At 45.4% G+C, this 19,499-nt stretch overlaps 1 protein-coding gene across 2 annotated transcripts in view; it reads left to right on the plus strand.

Moving 5' to 3' along the window:
- The first annotated feature begins 448 nt into the window (after positions 1-448).
- SNAP91 (synaptosome associated protein 91) overlaps positions 449-19,499 on the plus strand; it is a 176,062-nt gene continuing 157,011 nt past the window's right edge. The window contains exon 1 of one of the 2 annotated variants that reach the window (XM_077487318.1): positions 449-793. In XM_077487318.1, the coding sequence (XP_077343444.1) occupies positions 559-793 (235 nt within the window). In that variant the 5' untranslated portion in view covers positions 449-558. The remainder of the gene's footprint in view (positions 794-19,499) is intronic. The other variant, XM_077487319.1, reaches the window with a different exon arrangement.

Genomic DNA, 19,499 nt, shown 5'->3' on the forward strand with positions numbered 1-19,499 from the left:
CACTTAGGAGGAAGACGGTGAGGGAGTGACAGCAGAGAATAACCCGCAGAGGCACACACAGGTCTGACACCCCAATTCCATGTGATCAGCCCCCACACTCCCATGTATTGTATAGAGCTGTCATGGCAGCGCAGGGCACCCTCGCAGTGCTGGGCTATGGGCAGGCATCAGGCAGCATTTTGTCCCTTTAATAATTTAGAAGAGAGATGTGAGAGTGCAGGTGGGGGTGGGGCGGTGATATTCTAATCCCAGGCTGCCAGGGAGGATAACAGGAGGAGGAGGAGGAGGAGGAGGAGGAGGATGGGTTGTATTCTGAGGGACCAGACCTTGGTGCTGCTGCCACTGATCATCTGAAGGGGGGATTGCTTCATCGGAAGGCTGACCAGGTGCCTTATTCCCCTCTATGTATTCTGCAGCATGTGTGTGGGGAGAGGAGGGCTCTCTGGTTTGCAGTAACTAGGATACCAGCATTGGGGAGGATGATGATGATGATGAGGAGGAGGAGGAGTGGGGCTCCTTCTGCACCATCCATGTCACTGGCTGCTCTGCTGGAAATGGATGTCTAGGGAACATGTCGGTGTAGCTGCAGGGTGCTGTCATCAGATTAGGGGGCTGCCATTGTACTCATCAGTGTTGTGGATGTCTCTTGTCACAGGAGAGAAGATGTCGGGACAGACGCTGACAGATCGCATTGCGGCCGCACAGTACAGTGTCACAGGATCGGCCGTGGCCAGGGCAGTATGCAAGGCCACCACTCATGAGGTCATGGGGCCAAAGAAGAAGCACCTGGACTGTAAGCATGCTCCTATACTGTCTGTCCTATATATGTGTGTGTATATAGAGATCATCTCCGATGTTCGGTATAGATCTTCCCCTATGTCTCTAGAATAATAGATGAGATCATTCCCAAGTCCTCCTATAATAGATGCACAGTATAGATCATCCCCTATGTCTAGAATAATAGAGATCATTCCCTAGGTCCTCCTATAATAGATGCCCAGTGTATCCAGTCTAATTGATCTTTCCTGATGTCCAATATAATAGATCATTCCCCTATATCCAGTTTTATAAATCATCCCTGATGTCCAGTATAATCGCCCCTTATGTCCAGTATGATAGGGGATGATCTTTGTTCTCTTTAAAAGATGTCCAGTCTAATATAGCATCCTCTGTGTACACTATAATAGATGTCCAGTATGATGGATCATCCCCTATGTCCATTATAATGTTCAGTATAATAGATCATCCCTGACATCCAATATAATAATTCATCCCCTATGTCTTATATAATGTTCAGTATAATCACCCCCTATGTCCGCTATAAAAGATGTCCAGTCTAATATATCACCCCCCCTATGTCCACTATAATGTTCAGTATAACCATCATCCTATGTTTACTGTAATGTTCAGTATAATAGATCATCCCCCTATGTCCACTATAATGTTCAATATAATGGTTCATCCCCCCTATGTCCACTATAATGTTCAGTATAATAGGGGGATGCTCTATTATACTGAACATTATAGTGGACATGGGGGATGAGCTATTATACTGAACTTTATAGTAGACATAGGGGGATGAACCATTATACTGAACATTATAGTGGACATAGAAGGATGCTCTATTATACTGAACATTATAGTGGACATAGAAGGATGCTCTATTATACTGAACATTATAGTGGACATAGGGGGATGCTTTATAATACTGAATATTATAGTGGACATAGGGGATACTCTATTATACTGAACAATATAGGGGGATGATTTATTGTAGTGGACATAGAGCATCCCCCTGTGTCCACTATAATGTTCAGTATAATGAATCATCCCCTATGTCCTCTATACTGTCTAGTATAATCACCCCCTATAATGTTTAGTATAATGGCTCATCCCTTCTATCCTCTATAAAAGATGTCCAGTATATTAGGCCATTCCCTATGCCCACTACCTTGGTGACTGCCATGTGTGGGCTTCAATCTGCCAGCCTGCTATTTTTTTATGTATATCCATTCATCCACATTCCAAAACATTTTATGTAAAATCTGTCCTTGTTGCGGCTCTTATTTTCCTAGGCCTGCATAGGTTAACAGTAAGCACGGAGGATGATGCTGACTGTTTAACTGCAAGGCCTTTTTTGTGTAAATGGTATTGACATGGCATGTGCAATGGAGGAAAATAGCGTTCATTCTACCTTGGGTTATTAAATTAACGTGACGCTGATTTATTCATTCATCATGTTATTATTAGTGATGCTGATCCTTGCAAAAGATGTCATTTGGTAGATGCATGCTTTAACTGGGAATTAAACTAGCTGCATGCATTTTGCTCTGCTGGTTGTAAAAAAAAAAAATGTTTTCTGGTTGTTTCTCCTGACCTTCCTGTAACCTTCTATGCATTGAAGAAAAGCTGATCAGAGTATCGGCTGGTAGCATTAATGTATAGGAGATGGTCTGCCACACCCCTGGTTCCCTATAGTGTTGTATGTCTTTTCTACTGCTTCATTACATTTCGCATCCCCGGGCTTCAATCTGTATTACCCCTCAATCTATTGTCCAGCGGCCTTTTGTGTTGTAGGCCTTGGATGTGATGGGGGTGAATTTTATTTTCTATGATGTGATTCAATATACTGTATATACATTGTGTGTATGTAAATATAGACTACAGTCTGCGTGTGTATTCTGAAATGGCTGTATAAATAAGGGAGATGTGTGTAATTGTTGAGCAGACATTGCATGGCAATTCTCAGGTGACCTATCTGAGACGTGGTGTAAGCTGACGCTTTAGATTTTTCAATGAGAAGCTGTGAAATTAAAGGTAAGAAGCCTGTCATGACAGAATAACCACATTCTCTTTTATTTTGCTAGGTTAAATGATTAAAAAAGCAAAAAGTGGCAATTGGGGGAAAATGCTGCATTCCTGTACACATGTAAACGTGGGAATGTGGGGTTTATTAAGGGCTCATTTCCATGGTCAAAGAGGGCCGTACACTGTAAAAAGAAGGGCATATTTCTGTGTCCGGTGGTCACAGGTGGTTGCGTACAGCTGCCTGTACAAATTAATGACGGGCCTTAGCTGCACGCCAGTAAACCCACATTCCAGTGTTTATACCTGATTTTCCAGATCCTGCCCAGATTCTTTGTGAGCAGCTTCCCCTCTGTACACTTCCTGCAGAGGGGTGATTGCTACGCATTGCCGCCATTCATAGAACACATTGTATTTTTTATTTATTTATTTTTTTGATGAATACAAGGCATTATCTGCTTGGACAAGGTGGAGATCATGACATTGCCGCACTGCCACCGCTCCTCCTTTCAATCAGAGAACACCTTGTATTAACAGGAAAAAAGAGTATTCTGTGAATGGCAGAAGTCCTGAGCGAGTGATTCCCTGAGGTCAGTGTGCAGAGGTAAGCTGCTTGCACAGAACCTGGAAGATCGTGGCTATCACTGTAGTAGTGCCAACTACTACAGGGGTGTGTTTTTTTTTTTTTTTTTTTTTCGGATTCTCCAGTGGTCCATTGGGTATAAATAATGCATACTTTTTGCCAAGGTAAATGCACAATACTAATTCCTGGAGTTCAGCTTTAAAGTAATGTTTCTGCTGAGTATCTTAGCATATGGATTAATATTGTAGAGAATTACTGGAATCTGAAAAATGTTTTGTGTTGTCCAATCAGAGTGCTATAAATTGACTCCAGAGCCACTGACACCTTTTTAAACCGACAAATCAGCAAAAGTAGCCTAGCTGGAAGGAGAAAAATGCATATGCAATGTCAACTATCTGATGGTTGCTATTTGCATGAACATATGCTGGTATCACAGTCGGACATTGGGGGACCCTGGCATTGCAAATTTGGGATATAATATTATATTATATCATATTATCCTAATGAAGTGGACAGGGAATAGGCTGTAGGAGTATGGCCTTAGTGTTGCTCTTATGCTGGCCATACACTATACAAAAAAATCGGTCATTAGACCGTTCGTTCTTTTTTTTCGGCCAGTTAGTGGGCACAAAATCAATAATTGTTTGGATGTTTTTGAGCCAAAAAAAATGAAGGACAAGTTTGGAAATTCTCTAACGAACGATAAATTGAAAGGTTAATGTGTTTCCCATCCGACCTGTCTGCACTAGGTATATGCAAAAAAAAAAAATGTATTTATTTATGTCCACTGAGCGATTTATTGGTCATTACATGATGGCACCATCGTTTGCGCTCACAGCCGAACGTTCGTTTTTTGAAACTGGGTTTGGCTGATATTTCGTATAGTATATGGCCAGAATCCGTTTTTTAGTTTTTGCCTTGATGGGTTTATTTAAAACCCGTAGGTGATTCCTCCATTGTTTCATACCCTAGCCTTATATCACATGACAAATGCATTTTAGTTCATATTTTACACAGTGGGTCTCTGAAACAAAGTAGCCGTAATTGAGTTATGATTACAAACAAAATTGATACTTGCTCTCATATAACTGAGGAAACGTATACATATGGCTATAAATGCAAGGTAATAGAAAACGGGAGCAGTGTGATTTATGTGACAAGCCTGGATCTTGATTCAAAAATTCCATCATCTGCTACTAACACAAAACGTGCCTGTTCACTTTTCTGGCGTTCTTCTGCTGCACGCTGTTGCAGGTCTGTGGCTTTGAATAATTGAAGCCAAGATGTGCAATAGGTTTGATATCCCTGTAGGTGTCTGTAACAGGGAATGTGATTTGGCATTGTTGGAAGATTTGCCAAAACAGTGGAAACTGCAGTTTGATGTTTCTAAACGTATGTAGCGCACTACCCCTGTAGGAGCTGCTGAATTAGTTGTAGTAATCTGCCATACACTTCACAACCTGTAGAAATAGACAGTCCAGGTTAAGGTTTTATACTTTGTTTTATTTGCAGAACTTTAACTTGAACATGAGAAGGATTGTATGAGATGCTCTTTTGATGCTTTACACATGGTGAAAAGTCATTCCATAGCCTTAGCTTTACCAGAACACTAATCGGCCAGCTTCCTTGATATCAATTCTTCTCTGAACTTCTTGTGCAAATACTTCATGCAATACTGTAATAGAGTCCTTGTCACGCCTTCCCTGTTGGCTAATAGTCACTCTGAATAACTCACAGGTAGACTTTGGTAGGATTATCCCTGACCTTTTTTACTTTAGAACAATTCTGTGTCCTCATTCACAGAATGCCGCGCTGCCTCTGCCAGTTAACTACTACTTCCTTGACTTGATCCTCCTTGCTTCCGTTTGTGCAGCATTCCCAAGTTAGACCAAAAGGGCATTACTCTGAATAATTCCCTCTACCGGACTGATTTCCTTTGGGTGTTGGGCCTAGAGCCATAGGCTATCACCACCTATTTCCATGACCCGTGTTCCAACAGTGGCGGCTGGTGAAGTTTTAGGATGGGGGGGCGCAAGACCCCACCCCTTCAGATTTGGTCCCTCTCACTTCTCACAAGTAGGCATGAGCCGAACACCCCCCGGTTCGGTTCGCACCAGAACTTTCGAATGGACCCCAAATTCGTACGAACTTTAGAACCCCATTGAAGTTTTTAACGGCTAATTTGCAAGATACTGTCCTAAAAAGGGTTTGGGGACCTGGCTCCTGCCCGAGGGGACATGGGTCAATGCCTAAAATGTTTTTAAAAATGGCCGTTTTGGAGGGAGCACTGATTTTAATGATGATTAAAGTGAAAAAAAAAGTGAAATATTCCTTTTAAATATGGTGCCTGGGGGGGGGGTGTCTGTAGTATGCCGGTGAAGTGCCACGTGTTTCCCGTGTTTAGAACAGTCCCTGCACAACGGAAATAACACCATTTAAAACTGCTTGCGGTTTTAATGTTATATCTGGTTCCTGCAATATGGTTGAAAATCATTGAGAAAAATGGCATGGGTAATCCTCCCTGCCTATTACCAGCCCCTTTTGGGTCTTGTACGCATATTAAGGGGAACCCAGTACCCATATTAAAAAAAGGAAATGCGTGTGGCCCTATATACTCAGAACAGCAGTATACAGGCGGTGTAAACAAGACAGGGACTGTGTAGGTTTGTTATGTTAAGTTGAATCTGTTTGTAATTTTCAACTGGTACATTTTTAAAGTGTAGCTCCAGTCAAAAAAATGATTTTTAAGCTTTTTGGAAAACATAGGGAAGGGTTATCACCCCTGTATAATTTTGTTTTGTCCATCTTTTTTTTCATCTCACTTGCTGTTGTCTCCTTCCGTTTGCAAGTAGGAGATGTTTGTAAGTTGGATGTTTGAAAGTAGGGGCCTGCCCTATATGCTCTGCAGAAATGGTGGAACAAGGTGTTGGTTTTGCCACAACATTGTAAGCCCTCAAAGTGACTCTTGGTGGGCGCTGGAGCGCCCTGCTGTGAACGATTATATCAAGAATTGTAATTACATGCCATTGTTGAACAGTGGTAGAAAAATTGACCTTTGGTGGTTGTGGTGCCGGTGCCACAACACTATATGTCCTCACAGTTACTCTGGGTGGGCACAGGAACGGGCCCTCCTGTGAAATATTATATCAAGAATTGTAATTACATGTCCCTGTTAAATAGGGGCAGAAAAATTGGGCCTTAGGCACTGGTGCTGGTGCCACCACACTGCAACCTCTCCCATATACTCTAGTTTTATTGCAGGAATTAGCCCTGCTGCAAAGCATTGCATCAAAAATTGTAATTAAACGCCCCTGTTGAACAGGGGCAGAAAAATTGGGCTGATGGCATCACCCAGAGCCAGAAATGTTCTTCCAACATATCAGCGGAGGAGGAAGAGGATAGACAATCAACATAACAGGACAGTCACTCGGCATCAGCAGCCTTGAAGGGATGTGATATTTCAAAAAAAATTATTCGGTTACATCAGCTTCAGGTGCTTGGTAGCTGTGGGTGATCCAAGACTGATTCATCTTGATGAAGGTCAGTCGATCAACTGATTCGGTGGACAGGCGCACCCTGTGATCGGTAACAAAGCCACCAGCAGCACTGAAGGTGCGTTCCGAAAGAACGCTGGATGCAGGACAGGCCAGTAGCTCAATTGCATACTGTGCAAGCTCTGGCCAGTGACCCATCCTCAAGACCCAGTAAGCCAGAGGATTTTCGGTGGGAAAGGTGTCCAAGTCTGACCTTGCCCCTAGGTATTTCTGCACCATGTAAATCAGACGCTGGCGATGGTTGCTGGAACCGATCATACCTTGGGGCTGCGGACTAAAAAATTGTCTGAAAGCATCAGTCAGAGGGCCACCTTCTCCACCGCTCCTTCTGACCGATGCCTCAGCAACACGTTGTCCAGGACCAGGAGTTTGTAACCTCCCAGTCTCTGGGAACGCGATGTAAAAAAGACCTTTCTGCAAGGCCTCCCGGAGATGTCTCATCCTCTGCTCCCTCTGCGATGGCAAGATAAGGTCGGCAACCTTACCCTTGTACCGTGGATCAATGAGAGTGGCCAGCCAGTAATGGTCCCTCTCCTTGATCCGAAGAATACGAGGATCCTTCCGCAGGCTTTGCAGGATCAGGGAGGCCATGCAGCGTAGGTTAGCTGAGGCATTCAGTCCGGAGTCCTCTGGGTCACTAAGGACAATATGATCCGCAGCTACCTCCTCCCAGCCACGTACAAGTCCACGTGTTTCTTGGGACTGTAAATCATCCCTACAAGACTGCTGCTGCTGCTGAGTGCCAGCCTCCACCTCCATGCTGACACAATCATCCTCCTCCTCCTCATCCTCTTCCTGTGTGATGGGTGGCACAGCAGGAACACTGTCTGTATAAAGGGGACCTTGAGAGGCAAGGAAGTCCTCCTCTTCCTGCCTCTGTTCTGCCTCAAGTGCCCTGTCCATTATTCCACGCAGCGTATGCTCCAAGAGGTGGACAAGAGGTACAGTGTCACTGATGCATGCACTGTCACTGCTCACCATCCTTGTGGCCTCCTCAAATGGTGACAGGACAGTGCATGCATCCCTGATCATGCCCCACTGGCGTGGTGAGAAAAAACCGAGCTCCCCTGACCCTGTCCTGGTGCCGTAGTCGCACAGGTACTCATTGCTGGCCCTCTGCTGCGTGTGCAGCCGCTGCAGCATGGCCAACGTTGAGTTCCACCTGGTGGGCATGTCACATATAAGGCGGTTCTTGGGCAGGTTCAACTCCTTTTGGAGCTCAGCCAGCCGAGCACAGGCATTAAATGATCGGTGGAAATGCACACAGACTTTCCTGGCCTGCTTCAGGACATCCTGTAAGCCGGGGTACCTGCCCAAGAACCGCTGCACCACCAGGTTAAGGACGTGAGCTACACAGGGCACATGGGTCAATTGTTCCTGTCGGAGGGCGGAGAGGAGGTTGGTGCCATTGTCACAAACCACCATTCCTGGCTTGAGCTGGCGTGGCGTCAACCTCCTCTCGGCCTGCCCCTGCAGAGCTGACAAAACATCCACCCCAGTGTGGCTCCTGTCCCCCAAACAAACCAGCGCAAGCACGGCATGGCATTGTTTTGCCTGCGTACTTGCGTAGCCCCTGGAACACCTACGGAGCACCGCTGGTTCTGAGGACAGAGCACTGGAAGAGGCCATGGAGGAAGAAGAAGAGGAGGGGGTGGAGGAGAGAGGTGTGTCACAACCAATAGTAGCATTTTGGAGGCGTGGTGGCGGAACAACCTCCAACACTACTGCACCTTGTCCTGCATCCTTCCCAGCTGCCAGAAGAGTGACCCAATGGGCCGTGAAAGACAGGTAACGTCCCTGTCCATGCCTGCTGGACCATGAGTCAGCGGTAATATGCACCTTACCGCTGACCGCCCTGTCCAGTGAGGCAAGGACATTGCCTTCCACATGCCGGTAGAGAGCCGGCATCACCTTCCGTGAGAAAAAGTGGCGTTTGGGGACCAGCCACTGAGGAACCGCACATTGTACAAACTCACGGAAGGGGGCCGAGTCTACCAACTGAAAAGGTAGCAGTTGAAGTGCTAGCAATTTAGCCAAGCTAGCATTCAACCACTGGGCATGTGGATGGCTGGGAGTGAACTTTTCGCCGGTCCAGCAGCTGGGGCAGGGACATTTGCCTGCTCTAATTGGACGTGGGTGTACTGCTAGCAGAGTGCCCGGAAGCACTTGGCTGTGACACACCTAATTCTACACCTTCATTCCTCTCAGAGCAGGTTTCAGAGAGTACTGAAGGTCTAGTGGGGTTGGAGATGCCAGCTGATGAGGAGCAAGGAGAGGTCCGCTTTGTTCTTTGGTGTGGGTCTTTGAGGTACGCTTGCCAACGAGCTGCATGGCAGGTCAACATATGTCTGGTCAAGCATGTGGTGCCCAAGCGGCTGATGTTTTGGCCACGCGAGATACGCTTGAGACATATGTTGCAAATGGCAGCGGTGCGATCTGATGCACTCGTCTCAAAAAAGGCCCACACCAAAGAACTTTTAGAATAACGCGCAGAGGCAGCGTCCTGCACAGGCGGAGCTCTGCGGTGTGATTCAGTCGGTGTGCTGCCCCTAAGCTGGCCCCCGGAGGGCATCCTGCCTCGTTGGACATGTGCCTCCTCCTCCTCCTCCTCTCTCCTACCAGGCACCCACGTGGAGTCAGTGCCCTCATCATCCCCTCCCTCTTCATCGCTGCAGCTTGTGGAACATGACTGCCAGATTGCTGTCCTTCTTGAGCATCCCCTCTCTCTGCATTCACGCTACTGCCTTCCTCTAGCTGAGTGTCCTCATCAGAGCCTACAAAACACTGGGCATCCTCCTGGAGCATGTACCCAACACTGTGCTCAAAGAGTTCAGGAGACTCCTCAGGAGGACGTGGTGGGTCTAAGGAAGGAGTCACTGATGATGACATTGAGACGATGGAAGACGATGCGCTGGCAGCTGCTTTGCTAGTATCCTGAGACTGGGGGGGGAGAGGATGAGGAGGATGAAGAGGGCTTGGTCATCCACTCTACCAAGTCATTGGCATGTTGCGGTTCAACATGTCCAGCTGCCGAAAAGGACAAGCGTGTCCCATGGCCACGTGCTGATGACAATGCACCGCGTCCACGACCAGCACTGTTGTCTCTAGACACAGAGCCTGCTTGCCCTCTTTTATCGGCTTGCGCCTGTCTGCCTCTCCTTACTGGCCTTCCAGACATGGTAATGGCCTGAAGGGAGTTGGGTAAAACAGCAGTTGGGTAGTGTATATTGTGCTGGAGGCACACAACACCTACTAACTACTGCAGATGCCTTTATTATAGAACACCAGAGATAAAGGGGTATACTGTAATGGAGTCACACAACACCCACTAAGCCCTGCAGATGGCTCTATTAGAGAACAGCAATAAAGGGTAGATACAGGTGTATATTGTGCTGGAGGCACAAAACACCCACTAACTCCTGCAGATGCCTTTTTTTTTATAGAACACCAGAGATAAAGGGGTATATACAGATGTATACTGTGCTGTGCTGGAGGCACACACAACTTCCAATAACTCCTGCAGATGGCAAGTGGGCTCAAATGGAGAAGAGCTATGTAGGTGGATATAGCGGTGTGTACAGGGTACAGAGCATGCAGACAGCACGCACAAGCTCCTAACACTACTGACTGCAAGCTCTATTATAAAAGATAGATCACTAGCTATATAGGTGAGGTGAATATAGCGGTGTATACTACGGTCAGAGCACACAGACAACAACCACTACAGAAGAGCAAGATCGAAAATCGGCCGATAACGATCGGTGTATACTGTGTTGAAGGTACACAGAACAGCCACTAACTGCTTCAGACACCAACACACTACACAAGGCCGCCGCGCTGGCGGCCTTATATAGTGTGGGTCGTGTACTACACAGCCTGAGCTATGATTGGCCACAGGCATCCTGCCTGTGGCCAATCATGGCTCTCCTCGCTGCTGGCGCTGTGATTGGTCACAGTGCATGCTTGGCCAATCATGAGCCAGCAATGCACTGCGATGACGCAGTGCATTGTGGGCCGTGAGCGCCACTCGAATTTGGCGCGAACGGCCCATAACGTTCGGAATTCGCTGAACGGGTGAACAGCCGATGTTCGAGTCGAACGTATGTTTGACTCGAACACGAAGCTCATCCCTACTCACAAGCCACAACCCCTAATCGAATCAACATCATATACCAGGCTGCACATTATACACGGGGCTCTGCACATCATATACCAGGCTGCACATTATACACAGGGCTCTACTAAAGCAGATGAATCATGCCTATCTTGTGTATAACCACATCAGGCACCTTTTCTGCAACCTGTAAATCACACATAACTACATATCTGCATTCTGGAAATCGCACATATCTGCATTCTGCAAACTGTAAATTGCACATAACTGCATGCAGTAGCCTGCAAATCGCACATACCTGCAACCTGCAAATCGCACATATCTACAACAAAAATAATCTTTTAAAGCTTTTGGGGGGGGGGGGGAGGTGTATGCTGCCGACCACCGATAACACATTTTTTTTTATTTTTTAAATCTTGTTTAGCGGGGGGGGGGGGGGGGTTGGGGTATGCTGCCGACTGCCGACCACCGTAGTCGGAAGCACCACCCACTGCTCACTCAAAGTGCAAGTCTATGCACTCGCTCGGCCAGATGATCGCGCCGGAAGCTGTGGCGCGATCGGCTGCAACACAGAGCGCTTTTTTTTTTTTTTTTTTTTTTTGCCCAAATGAAACGCCTCTTCTGCAATTTTGTGATTGCATAGACGTGGAGCTTCCTATATTGCACTGCGCCAGGATACAGTGCACATAGGGAGGGAAATTTATGGATGGGCCTCCACTGCGTTCCAACATCCCTCAGTCATTGGGAGTACTATTTTAAGATTTATACTGCGGTTCCTGCACTCACGGTATATAGTTCCAAGCACTTCTGCACTAGTTTCTCTGGGCTTTCACTGACCTAACCTCTCCCAATCAACAGTCCATGTTTCACTCACAGAAAGTCGATCACCTGGTTCTCTTCTTCCGCTTTTACTCCTGCTTCCTCCTCGTGTGGGAATGTCTGCTTCTCTCCCAGCGTCACATGCTGACCCCGCTGCACTCCAGGTGTCCGGCCTGAACCTCCTGAAGCACTCCTCGACTTCTTTCTCCTGGGCCCCAGGCCCTCTGTGCTCGGTCCCTCAGGCTCCCCCCCCCCAGAAGCATGTGACCCCCCACATTTATATCGGAGACCTCCTTTTAAGCACACAGGTTAATGATTGGTCAGGACTCCCACATAAACTTCCTGCCACTCAGGTTTCAGCCCATCCTCTCCGGCTAGTGCAATTCACAATCAGACAGAGGAGGTATCTCTGAGCCCAAGTGTATGTGGCCACACCCCCTACTACTCTAAGCCTTAGTACACAAGGTCGGACATTCCGACGACCAAATCTGTCGGATTTTGTCTGAAACTGTTGCATATACACAGTCGGACAAAGTTGTCAGAAAATCCGATCGTGCGTAACGTGATGACGTTATTTCGTTAGGACAGGACTACGTTCAGGCTAGTAGCCAATAGCTTTGGTCTAGGAATTTGATCTGAGCATGCGTGGCACTTTGTCTGATCGGAATTCTCTACACATGATCGGACAAAGTCCGATCGGATCATGTTGTCTGAAAATTTTATAGCCCAGCTGAAAAACTGTCCGAAAACGGTCCGATGGAGCCCACACACTGTCGGATTATCCGACAACACGGAATCAAACAACCAGGCCTGGCTAAATTTACCTATACTAGATCCTACGCCTCCAATTCTACCATATCACATCTACCCTTAAGTAGAGGGTGCTACACGTACAATAATGCACCTAGGGGGAGTGAGTACAACATTGACTTGATTATATAGATCTGCTCTGAGCTCAATAGGTATGAGCTCAATTACTTTCCCCTGTCTCCCAGGGGGGACGTAGTGGGTGGGAGGATATGACCTCAGCCTGCATTTTTAAAGTGGAAGTAAAGTCCACTTATAACTTGTACCTTCAGGTAAGCCTATAATAAGGCTTACCTGTAGGTACAGTAACCATCTCTCAAACTTGCACTGTTTAAGAGATATTCACACGTAATTTATTTAGGATTTATATAGTGCATATTGGCACATTATGGCACAAAACTGCAGGGGGTCCAATTTTTTTTTTTTTTTTCCTGGGTGTTGTTTACTACCGATTTTTAATATCTGTGGGGGGAAATAAATGGGCTAAAGTCCAGACTAGAAGTCTGCCTGGAACTGCAAGCACTTTTTATGTGGAGTCCCAGCTATGGTTTGGCTGGGGAACCTCTTCTATTCTGGAACATTCCCTGAAATCTTCTCTGAAAGGGCCAGGACACAGGCTGCTGGAGCGCAAAAGCTGACTGACCCTGCACATGGCTGCACTGAGATCTGGAAACGACGAGTACCAGCCCTTTGGATCTAAAGACTTTCCTTAGCTTTTCTGGGAGATCACCAGCTACTACTTTGTACAATCCTGTTGGGGGATTCGTGTTTGGTACTGTTCAGCTATAGACTTCAGAGGGAGTGCCACCACTCTGAAGTACCAAAGACTGTCCTTGGCTTTTCTGGGAAATCGGCTTTGCACACGCTTTGCACACGCTTTGTTAAAGCTCTCTAAATGCAAGTCAAAGCTCCTGTCGCTAAATAAAATGGTTAGCTTACAGTCCTGTTTACACCTTGCTTTTGCTTGGTGCTTTGATGAGGTTTCGGTGAGGCTTCAAGCAAGCTTGGCCATAGACTCCTATGGAGGCTTTGAAGCACCACTAAAGCTACATGGGGTATCCTTTTTTAACCGAAGCGAAAGCAATGTGTAAACAGGACTGTAAGCTAACCATTTTATTTAGTGACGGGGCTTTGACTGGCATTCGGAGAGCTTTAACAAAGCCTGTCTGAAGCCTTGTTTTGAAGCAAGTGTAAACTAGCTGTTAATGTGTGTTGAAGCTGAAGCAAGTGTAAATAAGCCCTTACATTCCCAGCACGTGCCAGGAATGTAACTGTCACATTGGTTGTCCTCTCAACCAAACTGTCAAACTATCCAATGGCTGGAATCCTAACTGATCACATTTGCAGCATCATGGCAGTTGAACAATAAACGGAGGCCAAGATGGCAGCTCCCTTGGTTGAAAACTATACGTTTTACTTCCATTTTAACTTGCTGCATGCTTGCTCTGGGTTAGTGGCTGAGAACACACTGTAGTCACTGGATCTGTCCAATGACCACGTCAAGAGCTGGTAATAATTGGTTACTGGTATAGGGGTGTGGGTGTGGGGGTTTGGGGTTTTTTTGTTTTGTGTATTAAGGATATGGTGGTGGATCTTTTTAACATGGCAGTCCATTATTCTCAACTCCCATCCCAATTCATGGAGTCTACTGGCTCTGGTTTAGATGGGTAAAGTCCAAGTTAAAGATGTTGTTTGAGTGCTATACCAGTGGTGGTAGAGACCAAGAGGACCAAGGCCCTCCACTTATTTGCAATTGGCATTAGGTGCTAGATCGTTAGTTGCTGAACTATCAACCGGGATGTACATCAGTGGTTCAACAACTAATGTTAATGAACCACATTGAGTCCAAACATTCCCAGCTCATTGCATTCTTAAGCATTGAAGAAGGTTTAGTGTTTTTAGGCCTGTGAAATGTGTTGGTGGTTCTATATTTTCTTACCCTGATATAAATGATCTAATCCTCTCTTACCATTGCTGTGACACTTTTTTACTATGTTCCCAACTCTTGGATGTTTTTAATGTAGACATTTTATTTATAGTTTAGCTACCTGTGACCATCATCTGCAGTCGGACTGTCTTTTTGTGGCACCCTAGGCGTGTGCACAGGGTATGCCGGATGTGCCTGGGCACACCCTAATCCCCCTGTGCTGAGCAGATTCCCACTACTACTTGGCTGCATAGTGAAAAAAAGCATAAAAAAGTGAACTATATACGTGCAAAAAACAAAAATATATGTAAGGATCATAAAATGTGTCAATGTAAATATATCTTACTTGAAAAACATGACCCCAAATCTGGGGATAACATCTTACAAAGAACAAAAGAATGTACAAACAATCAAGTCCCACCGCAGATGATGACCCATAGGTCGAAACGCGTCCGGGAAGACTCTACCACTGCTTATTTCTTGTGATACGTCTATTTACAACCATGGAAATGTGAGTGTAATAGTTTATTTTTATTAAAAAATATTTTTTTTTTAAAAACGTTATTACACTATTTTGGCTTTATCCTTCCATCCCCTATGTCCGAGCTGATGCCGGAGGTGTCTCTCTAAAAAAATAAAAAACGGTGACCATATACAGTCCATTATACCGTAAAGATTATCCATCCTGCGATCCACGGAAATATGGAATGCTGAATCCAATGTCTCAGTAGTTGGAATTACAAGCCATTTTTGACCCCTTAGGCATAAGTCTATTCGGGTCATCTTTTTCCGGTAAGCCTTTGCTTCATAAGGTGGTGGGAATTGCACGACGGTGAAACTGCCTATGGTTATATCATATCAGAATTTGTTGCCTTCACTACAACTAGTTGGGATTCAAATTTGCACATCCATGTTCACTATTTTTTTTTTTTTCTTACATTCACGTTCACCAACACATGGACTTGATTGTTTGTACATTCTTTTGTTCTTTGTAAGATGTTATCCCCAGATTTGGGGTCATGTTTTTCAAGTAAGATATATTTACATTGACACATTTTATGATCCTTGCATATATTTTTGTTTTTTGCACGTATATAGTTCACTTTTTTTATGCGTTTTTTCTTTGTGTCTTTTGGGTTAAATCCCTTTTGAATATCGCAGCAATATACGTTTAGCGCCTACACTTCACATCGTTTACATCTTTACAGCTAAAAAATCCTTGTTTTAGCGTGTTGGCAGCTTCCTCTTTTATATCTTTTGCGCAGTGTTTTTTGTTTACATATACTTGGCTGCATAGAAGGGGACTGGGTAATCTCTGTCCTCAGTCCCTTTCTCTGTCTCCAAAGTGAGACAGTAGGGGTCTGTTTAGACCAGTGGAGGCTGGTGCTGAATATTTTGGGGTGGTGCCGGCAAACAACCCCAAACCCCCTGGCGGGTCAGACAGTGGTGCTGGGTTCTGGAAGCGGCTGTTACTGCTCCTCTGCCCACTGCTCTTTGATCCAGCTGGTGACGGTTTGCCGATTCTGACGGAACACCGGGCCATTGCTTCTCCTCCTAGCTGAACAGGAAGTGGGTCCTAAGACTCCCTAGCCAATCTCTGGACTCTCAGGACCCAATTTCTGATTGGCTGGGAGGAGAAGCAGGAAGACATTGGCAAATATTAATTTGCTAATGTGACACAACCGGGTGAGCTTAGGGTGCAGTGCTCTGCGTCCCAAGCCCACCCTTTTTTGAAGACCATTAGAGCCTCAGGCTCCATTCATGTACTTCTAAAAAAAAAACATAGATTGGGGGCTGGGCATGTGGATTAGGTGGGACCCCTGCGCCCCTAATGGAGCAGCTGTCACTGGTTTAGAACCCTGATATTTCACAAAGCCCCCCCCCCCCCACCACTCAGCCCTACTGACATCATCCACTGCTCTAGCAACACTGTCCATTGACCTACTACCATATAAATATAGAGATAAAGTATGTATGTGTGCTTGAGCTTTGGGGTGCAAACCCTAATGTAATAGGCTGTGCGCATATGTGTGGCACTATTGGCTTCATGTACACTACACTTGATGTTTAGGCGCTTTTGACGTTTTCTTGCCGAAAGCTCCTAAACTCAACTCCATATAAGCCTATGAGGTTTATTAAAGGCAAATCCACTGTGCACTTGGCAGTGCAGTAGCTGTAGATCTGAGGGGTACGTGCGAGGGGGAAAAAAAACAGCATTTTTGCTTGTACATGATTAGATGGTAGAAATCCAGCAAAGCTTCCCCCTCAGATCTCCAGCAACTGTACTTCCAAATGCACTTGTGCACAGTGGGCTTGCCTTTAGTAAATAAACCCCTATGTGTCTATGTACACATAGGCTCTTAGGATAGTTTAGGAGCTGCTGCGGTTGGGGGAAGTTCAATCTCTCGCTCCTGAAAGTGGAAGAATCGTGTTCAGGATAAGAAAGTTTTTAGTTTTCCAGTGGTCATATTAGGCTGTGTGTACTTGAAGCCTTAAAGATGTCAGCTACTGCTGGTTTGGAGAACTGGAAGGATCGTTGACCTCCATGGTGTGTTCTAGTGAACAGGTCTTATCTAAAACTGAACGGAGCACGACTCTGGCTGGGGAGAACAGACATTGGACTGAGCGGCAATGCATGGAGCAGGAGAGGGGTACTCTGAGGAGCCAGCCGAGGACACGGGTCATGCGGGGAATGCACAACTAAAGAGCAGCCAGTGCGATAGTTGAGCATGGAGCTCTGCTAGTCACCCTCCACCTCCAGCCACCCGTGTGCATGGTGCACTGGTACCCCTAGCTTCCTATGCTGCTGCCGGCCATATGTATAGGGGGGCTGCATGGGCCCCCTGCAGCACAGGGCCCAGTTGTGGTCTCGACTGCTGCACCCCCTATAGTTACGCCCCTGATCCTGACCTGGAATAAGCATGCAGACCTCCTGACTTCCCCCTTTTGCATATGTGTGTTCTAGATCTATGACTCTGTATCAAAGCCAGTGTGTAAGCTGGTGCAGCTAACTCGATGTCCACAAGATGGTTCTGTTCTCCTTCTACTATGGGAAAGGGAAAAGCTATAAGCAAGTGCTAGGTCCCTTTTTTTTTTTTTTTTTTTTTTTTTTTTTTAGAGAAGCCCCTCCTTAATGTCATGTGAGGCAAAAGGTCTTTTAGCCAAGCCAAATGTTCTCGTCATTAGTACTAATACCCTTGGAACTTCAAGTGGCACCTGGGCAAAGTGTACATAATCTGGAGGTACAGCTTCAGCAGTCCTGTTTCTGGAATGACTTGTAGGGAGTTGTGAGCTGGACACATAGAGCCTAATGGGCAAGTCAGAGCCCTTTTGAGGAGTACAACTAACTCTGGAAAGATTGGCTTATCAGTGAGGCGCAATATGCGGCTTTCACATAGTTAATGCTGTGAATGAATGAATGAATGAAATACTTGTATAGCGCACAATGCGAACTGAATCGCCTCTAGGCTGTGGTACGTCCATTATGTGCGCTTACCGATGTATGCCAAGTGACCCCTGATAGTATGTCTGTGTGATGTGATTTGTCACTGCCATCTTTTGAAGAACATCAGTAGAGTGCAGAAATAAGTTGTGTAGACCTTTTTTTTTATTCTTGTGAATTTAAAGGCCAATAGCCAGGGATGTCATAGGAAGGCCTATGGTAAGGAGTTGGGCACAATATGGATAAGGATAATACCCCACTATCAGCAGTGGGTTGTGCTCCTATCCAAGAAGAAGCTGGGTGGGAACATTGGCAGGTTGATACTAACACACAGCCAATCAGAATCCCCCTATACAAGTGGGGTCAGCATAACGAGCATTTTAAGAAGGTCCACAATGACAGCCATCTTATTTCTTAGGAAACCTTTTATTGTAATGAGGGAGGTAGTGTGCTCGAGCAACGTAAACTCCCATCATGTTTCTGACTCATTCCTACAATCAACTGAGAACTGAAATGTCATTATTTATAATTTGACCATTTATCTGTTTGATCCAGAAAATTACGTTAACATTGTTAATTGCAGAAATCTAATGTACTTTTGCGTTCCTATTTAAGGCATGTATCATAGAAGTTAAGCTTATATTGGTTTGTTTAATGGGCCATTTCCAAATCCTATTCTGGGATGTAATGCCTACATTACAGTACAGAAGCACCTATAGCGATAAGTGGAATGTCATTCATTGGTGTCAGCACTGTACAGTTGATAAGAAATTAAAAACATTTCTGAATGGGCATATATACTGGAAGTGTAATTCTAGCAACTGTACTTCCGAATTATGTTACCCAAATTATTTTTGATATACTAATATGTAATTTAATGGATTGAAGGAGAATTTAATTATGAGCAGAAATGATGGCTTACTGGCACCTTGGTTGCCATTTCTCTGACATATATTTTAATCCAACTAGTGTTTGTTCATAACATGTTGTGCTTTTGTTCTAAATTTTTTAAATCGCTTGAAAAATTGTATAATCTGAGCTTCTGAGCCAAGTACCTGTGTGTGTGTGTGTGTGTGTGTGTGTGTGTGTGTGTGTGTGTGTGTGTGTGTGTGTGTGTGTGTGTGTGTGTGTGTTCAGCCCAAACGTGGTGTGTGTGTGTGTGTTTTTTGGAATGGGTAGGGGTACAGTGTTTCCCATACTCATTCACGGGGAGAGGAATCTGGAGAACCAGATATAGATTTTGGGAGACCCCATTATAGAGATGGTAGTACCAGCAATAGCTTGCAGCTGCATAGTACATTTTAAATGCTGTTTTTTTTTTTTTTTGGGTTTTTCTTTAGAAACTTTGGCTGCAGCATGTTCTATACATGCTACAGATGCGCCACTTTGCAGGCAGACTAGGGGCTCTATATTTAATGAAATTTTTTTCATTTTTATTTCACTTTAAT

Source organism: Lithobates pipiens, unplaced genomic scaffold (genome assembly GCF_037356315.1).
Source record: "Lithobates pipiens isolate NorthernLeopardFrog02 unplaced genomic scaffold, aLitPip1_a1.2 Scaffold_18, whole genome shotgun sequence".
NCBI lineage: Eukaryota > Metazoa > Chordata > Amphibia > Anura > Ranidae > Lithobates > Lithobates pipiens.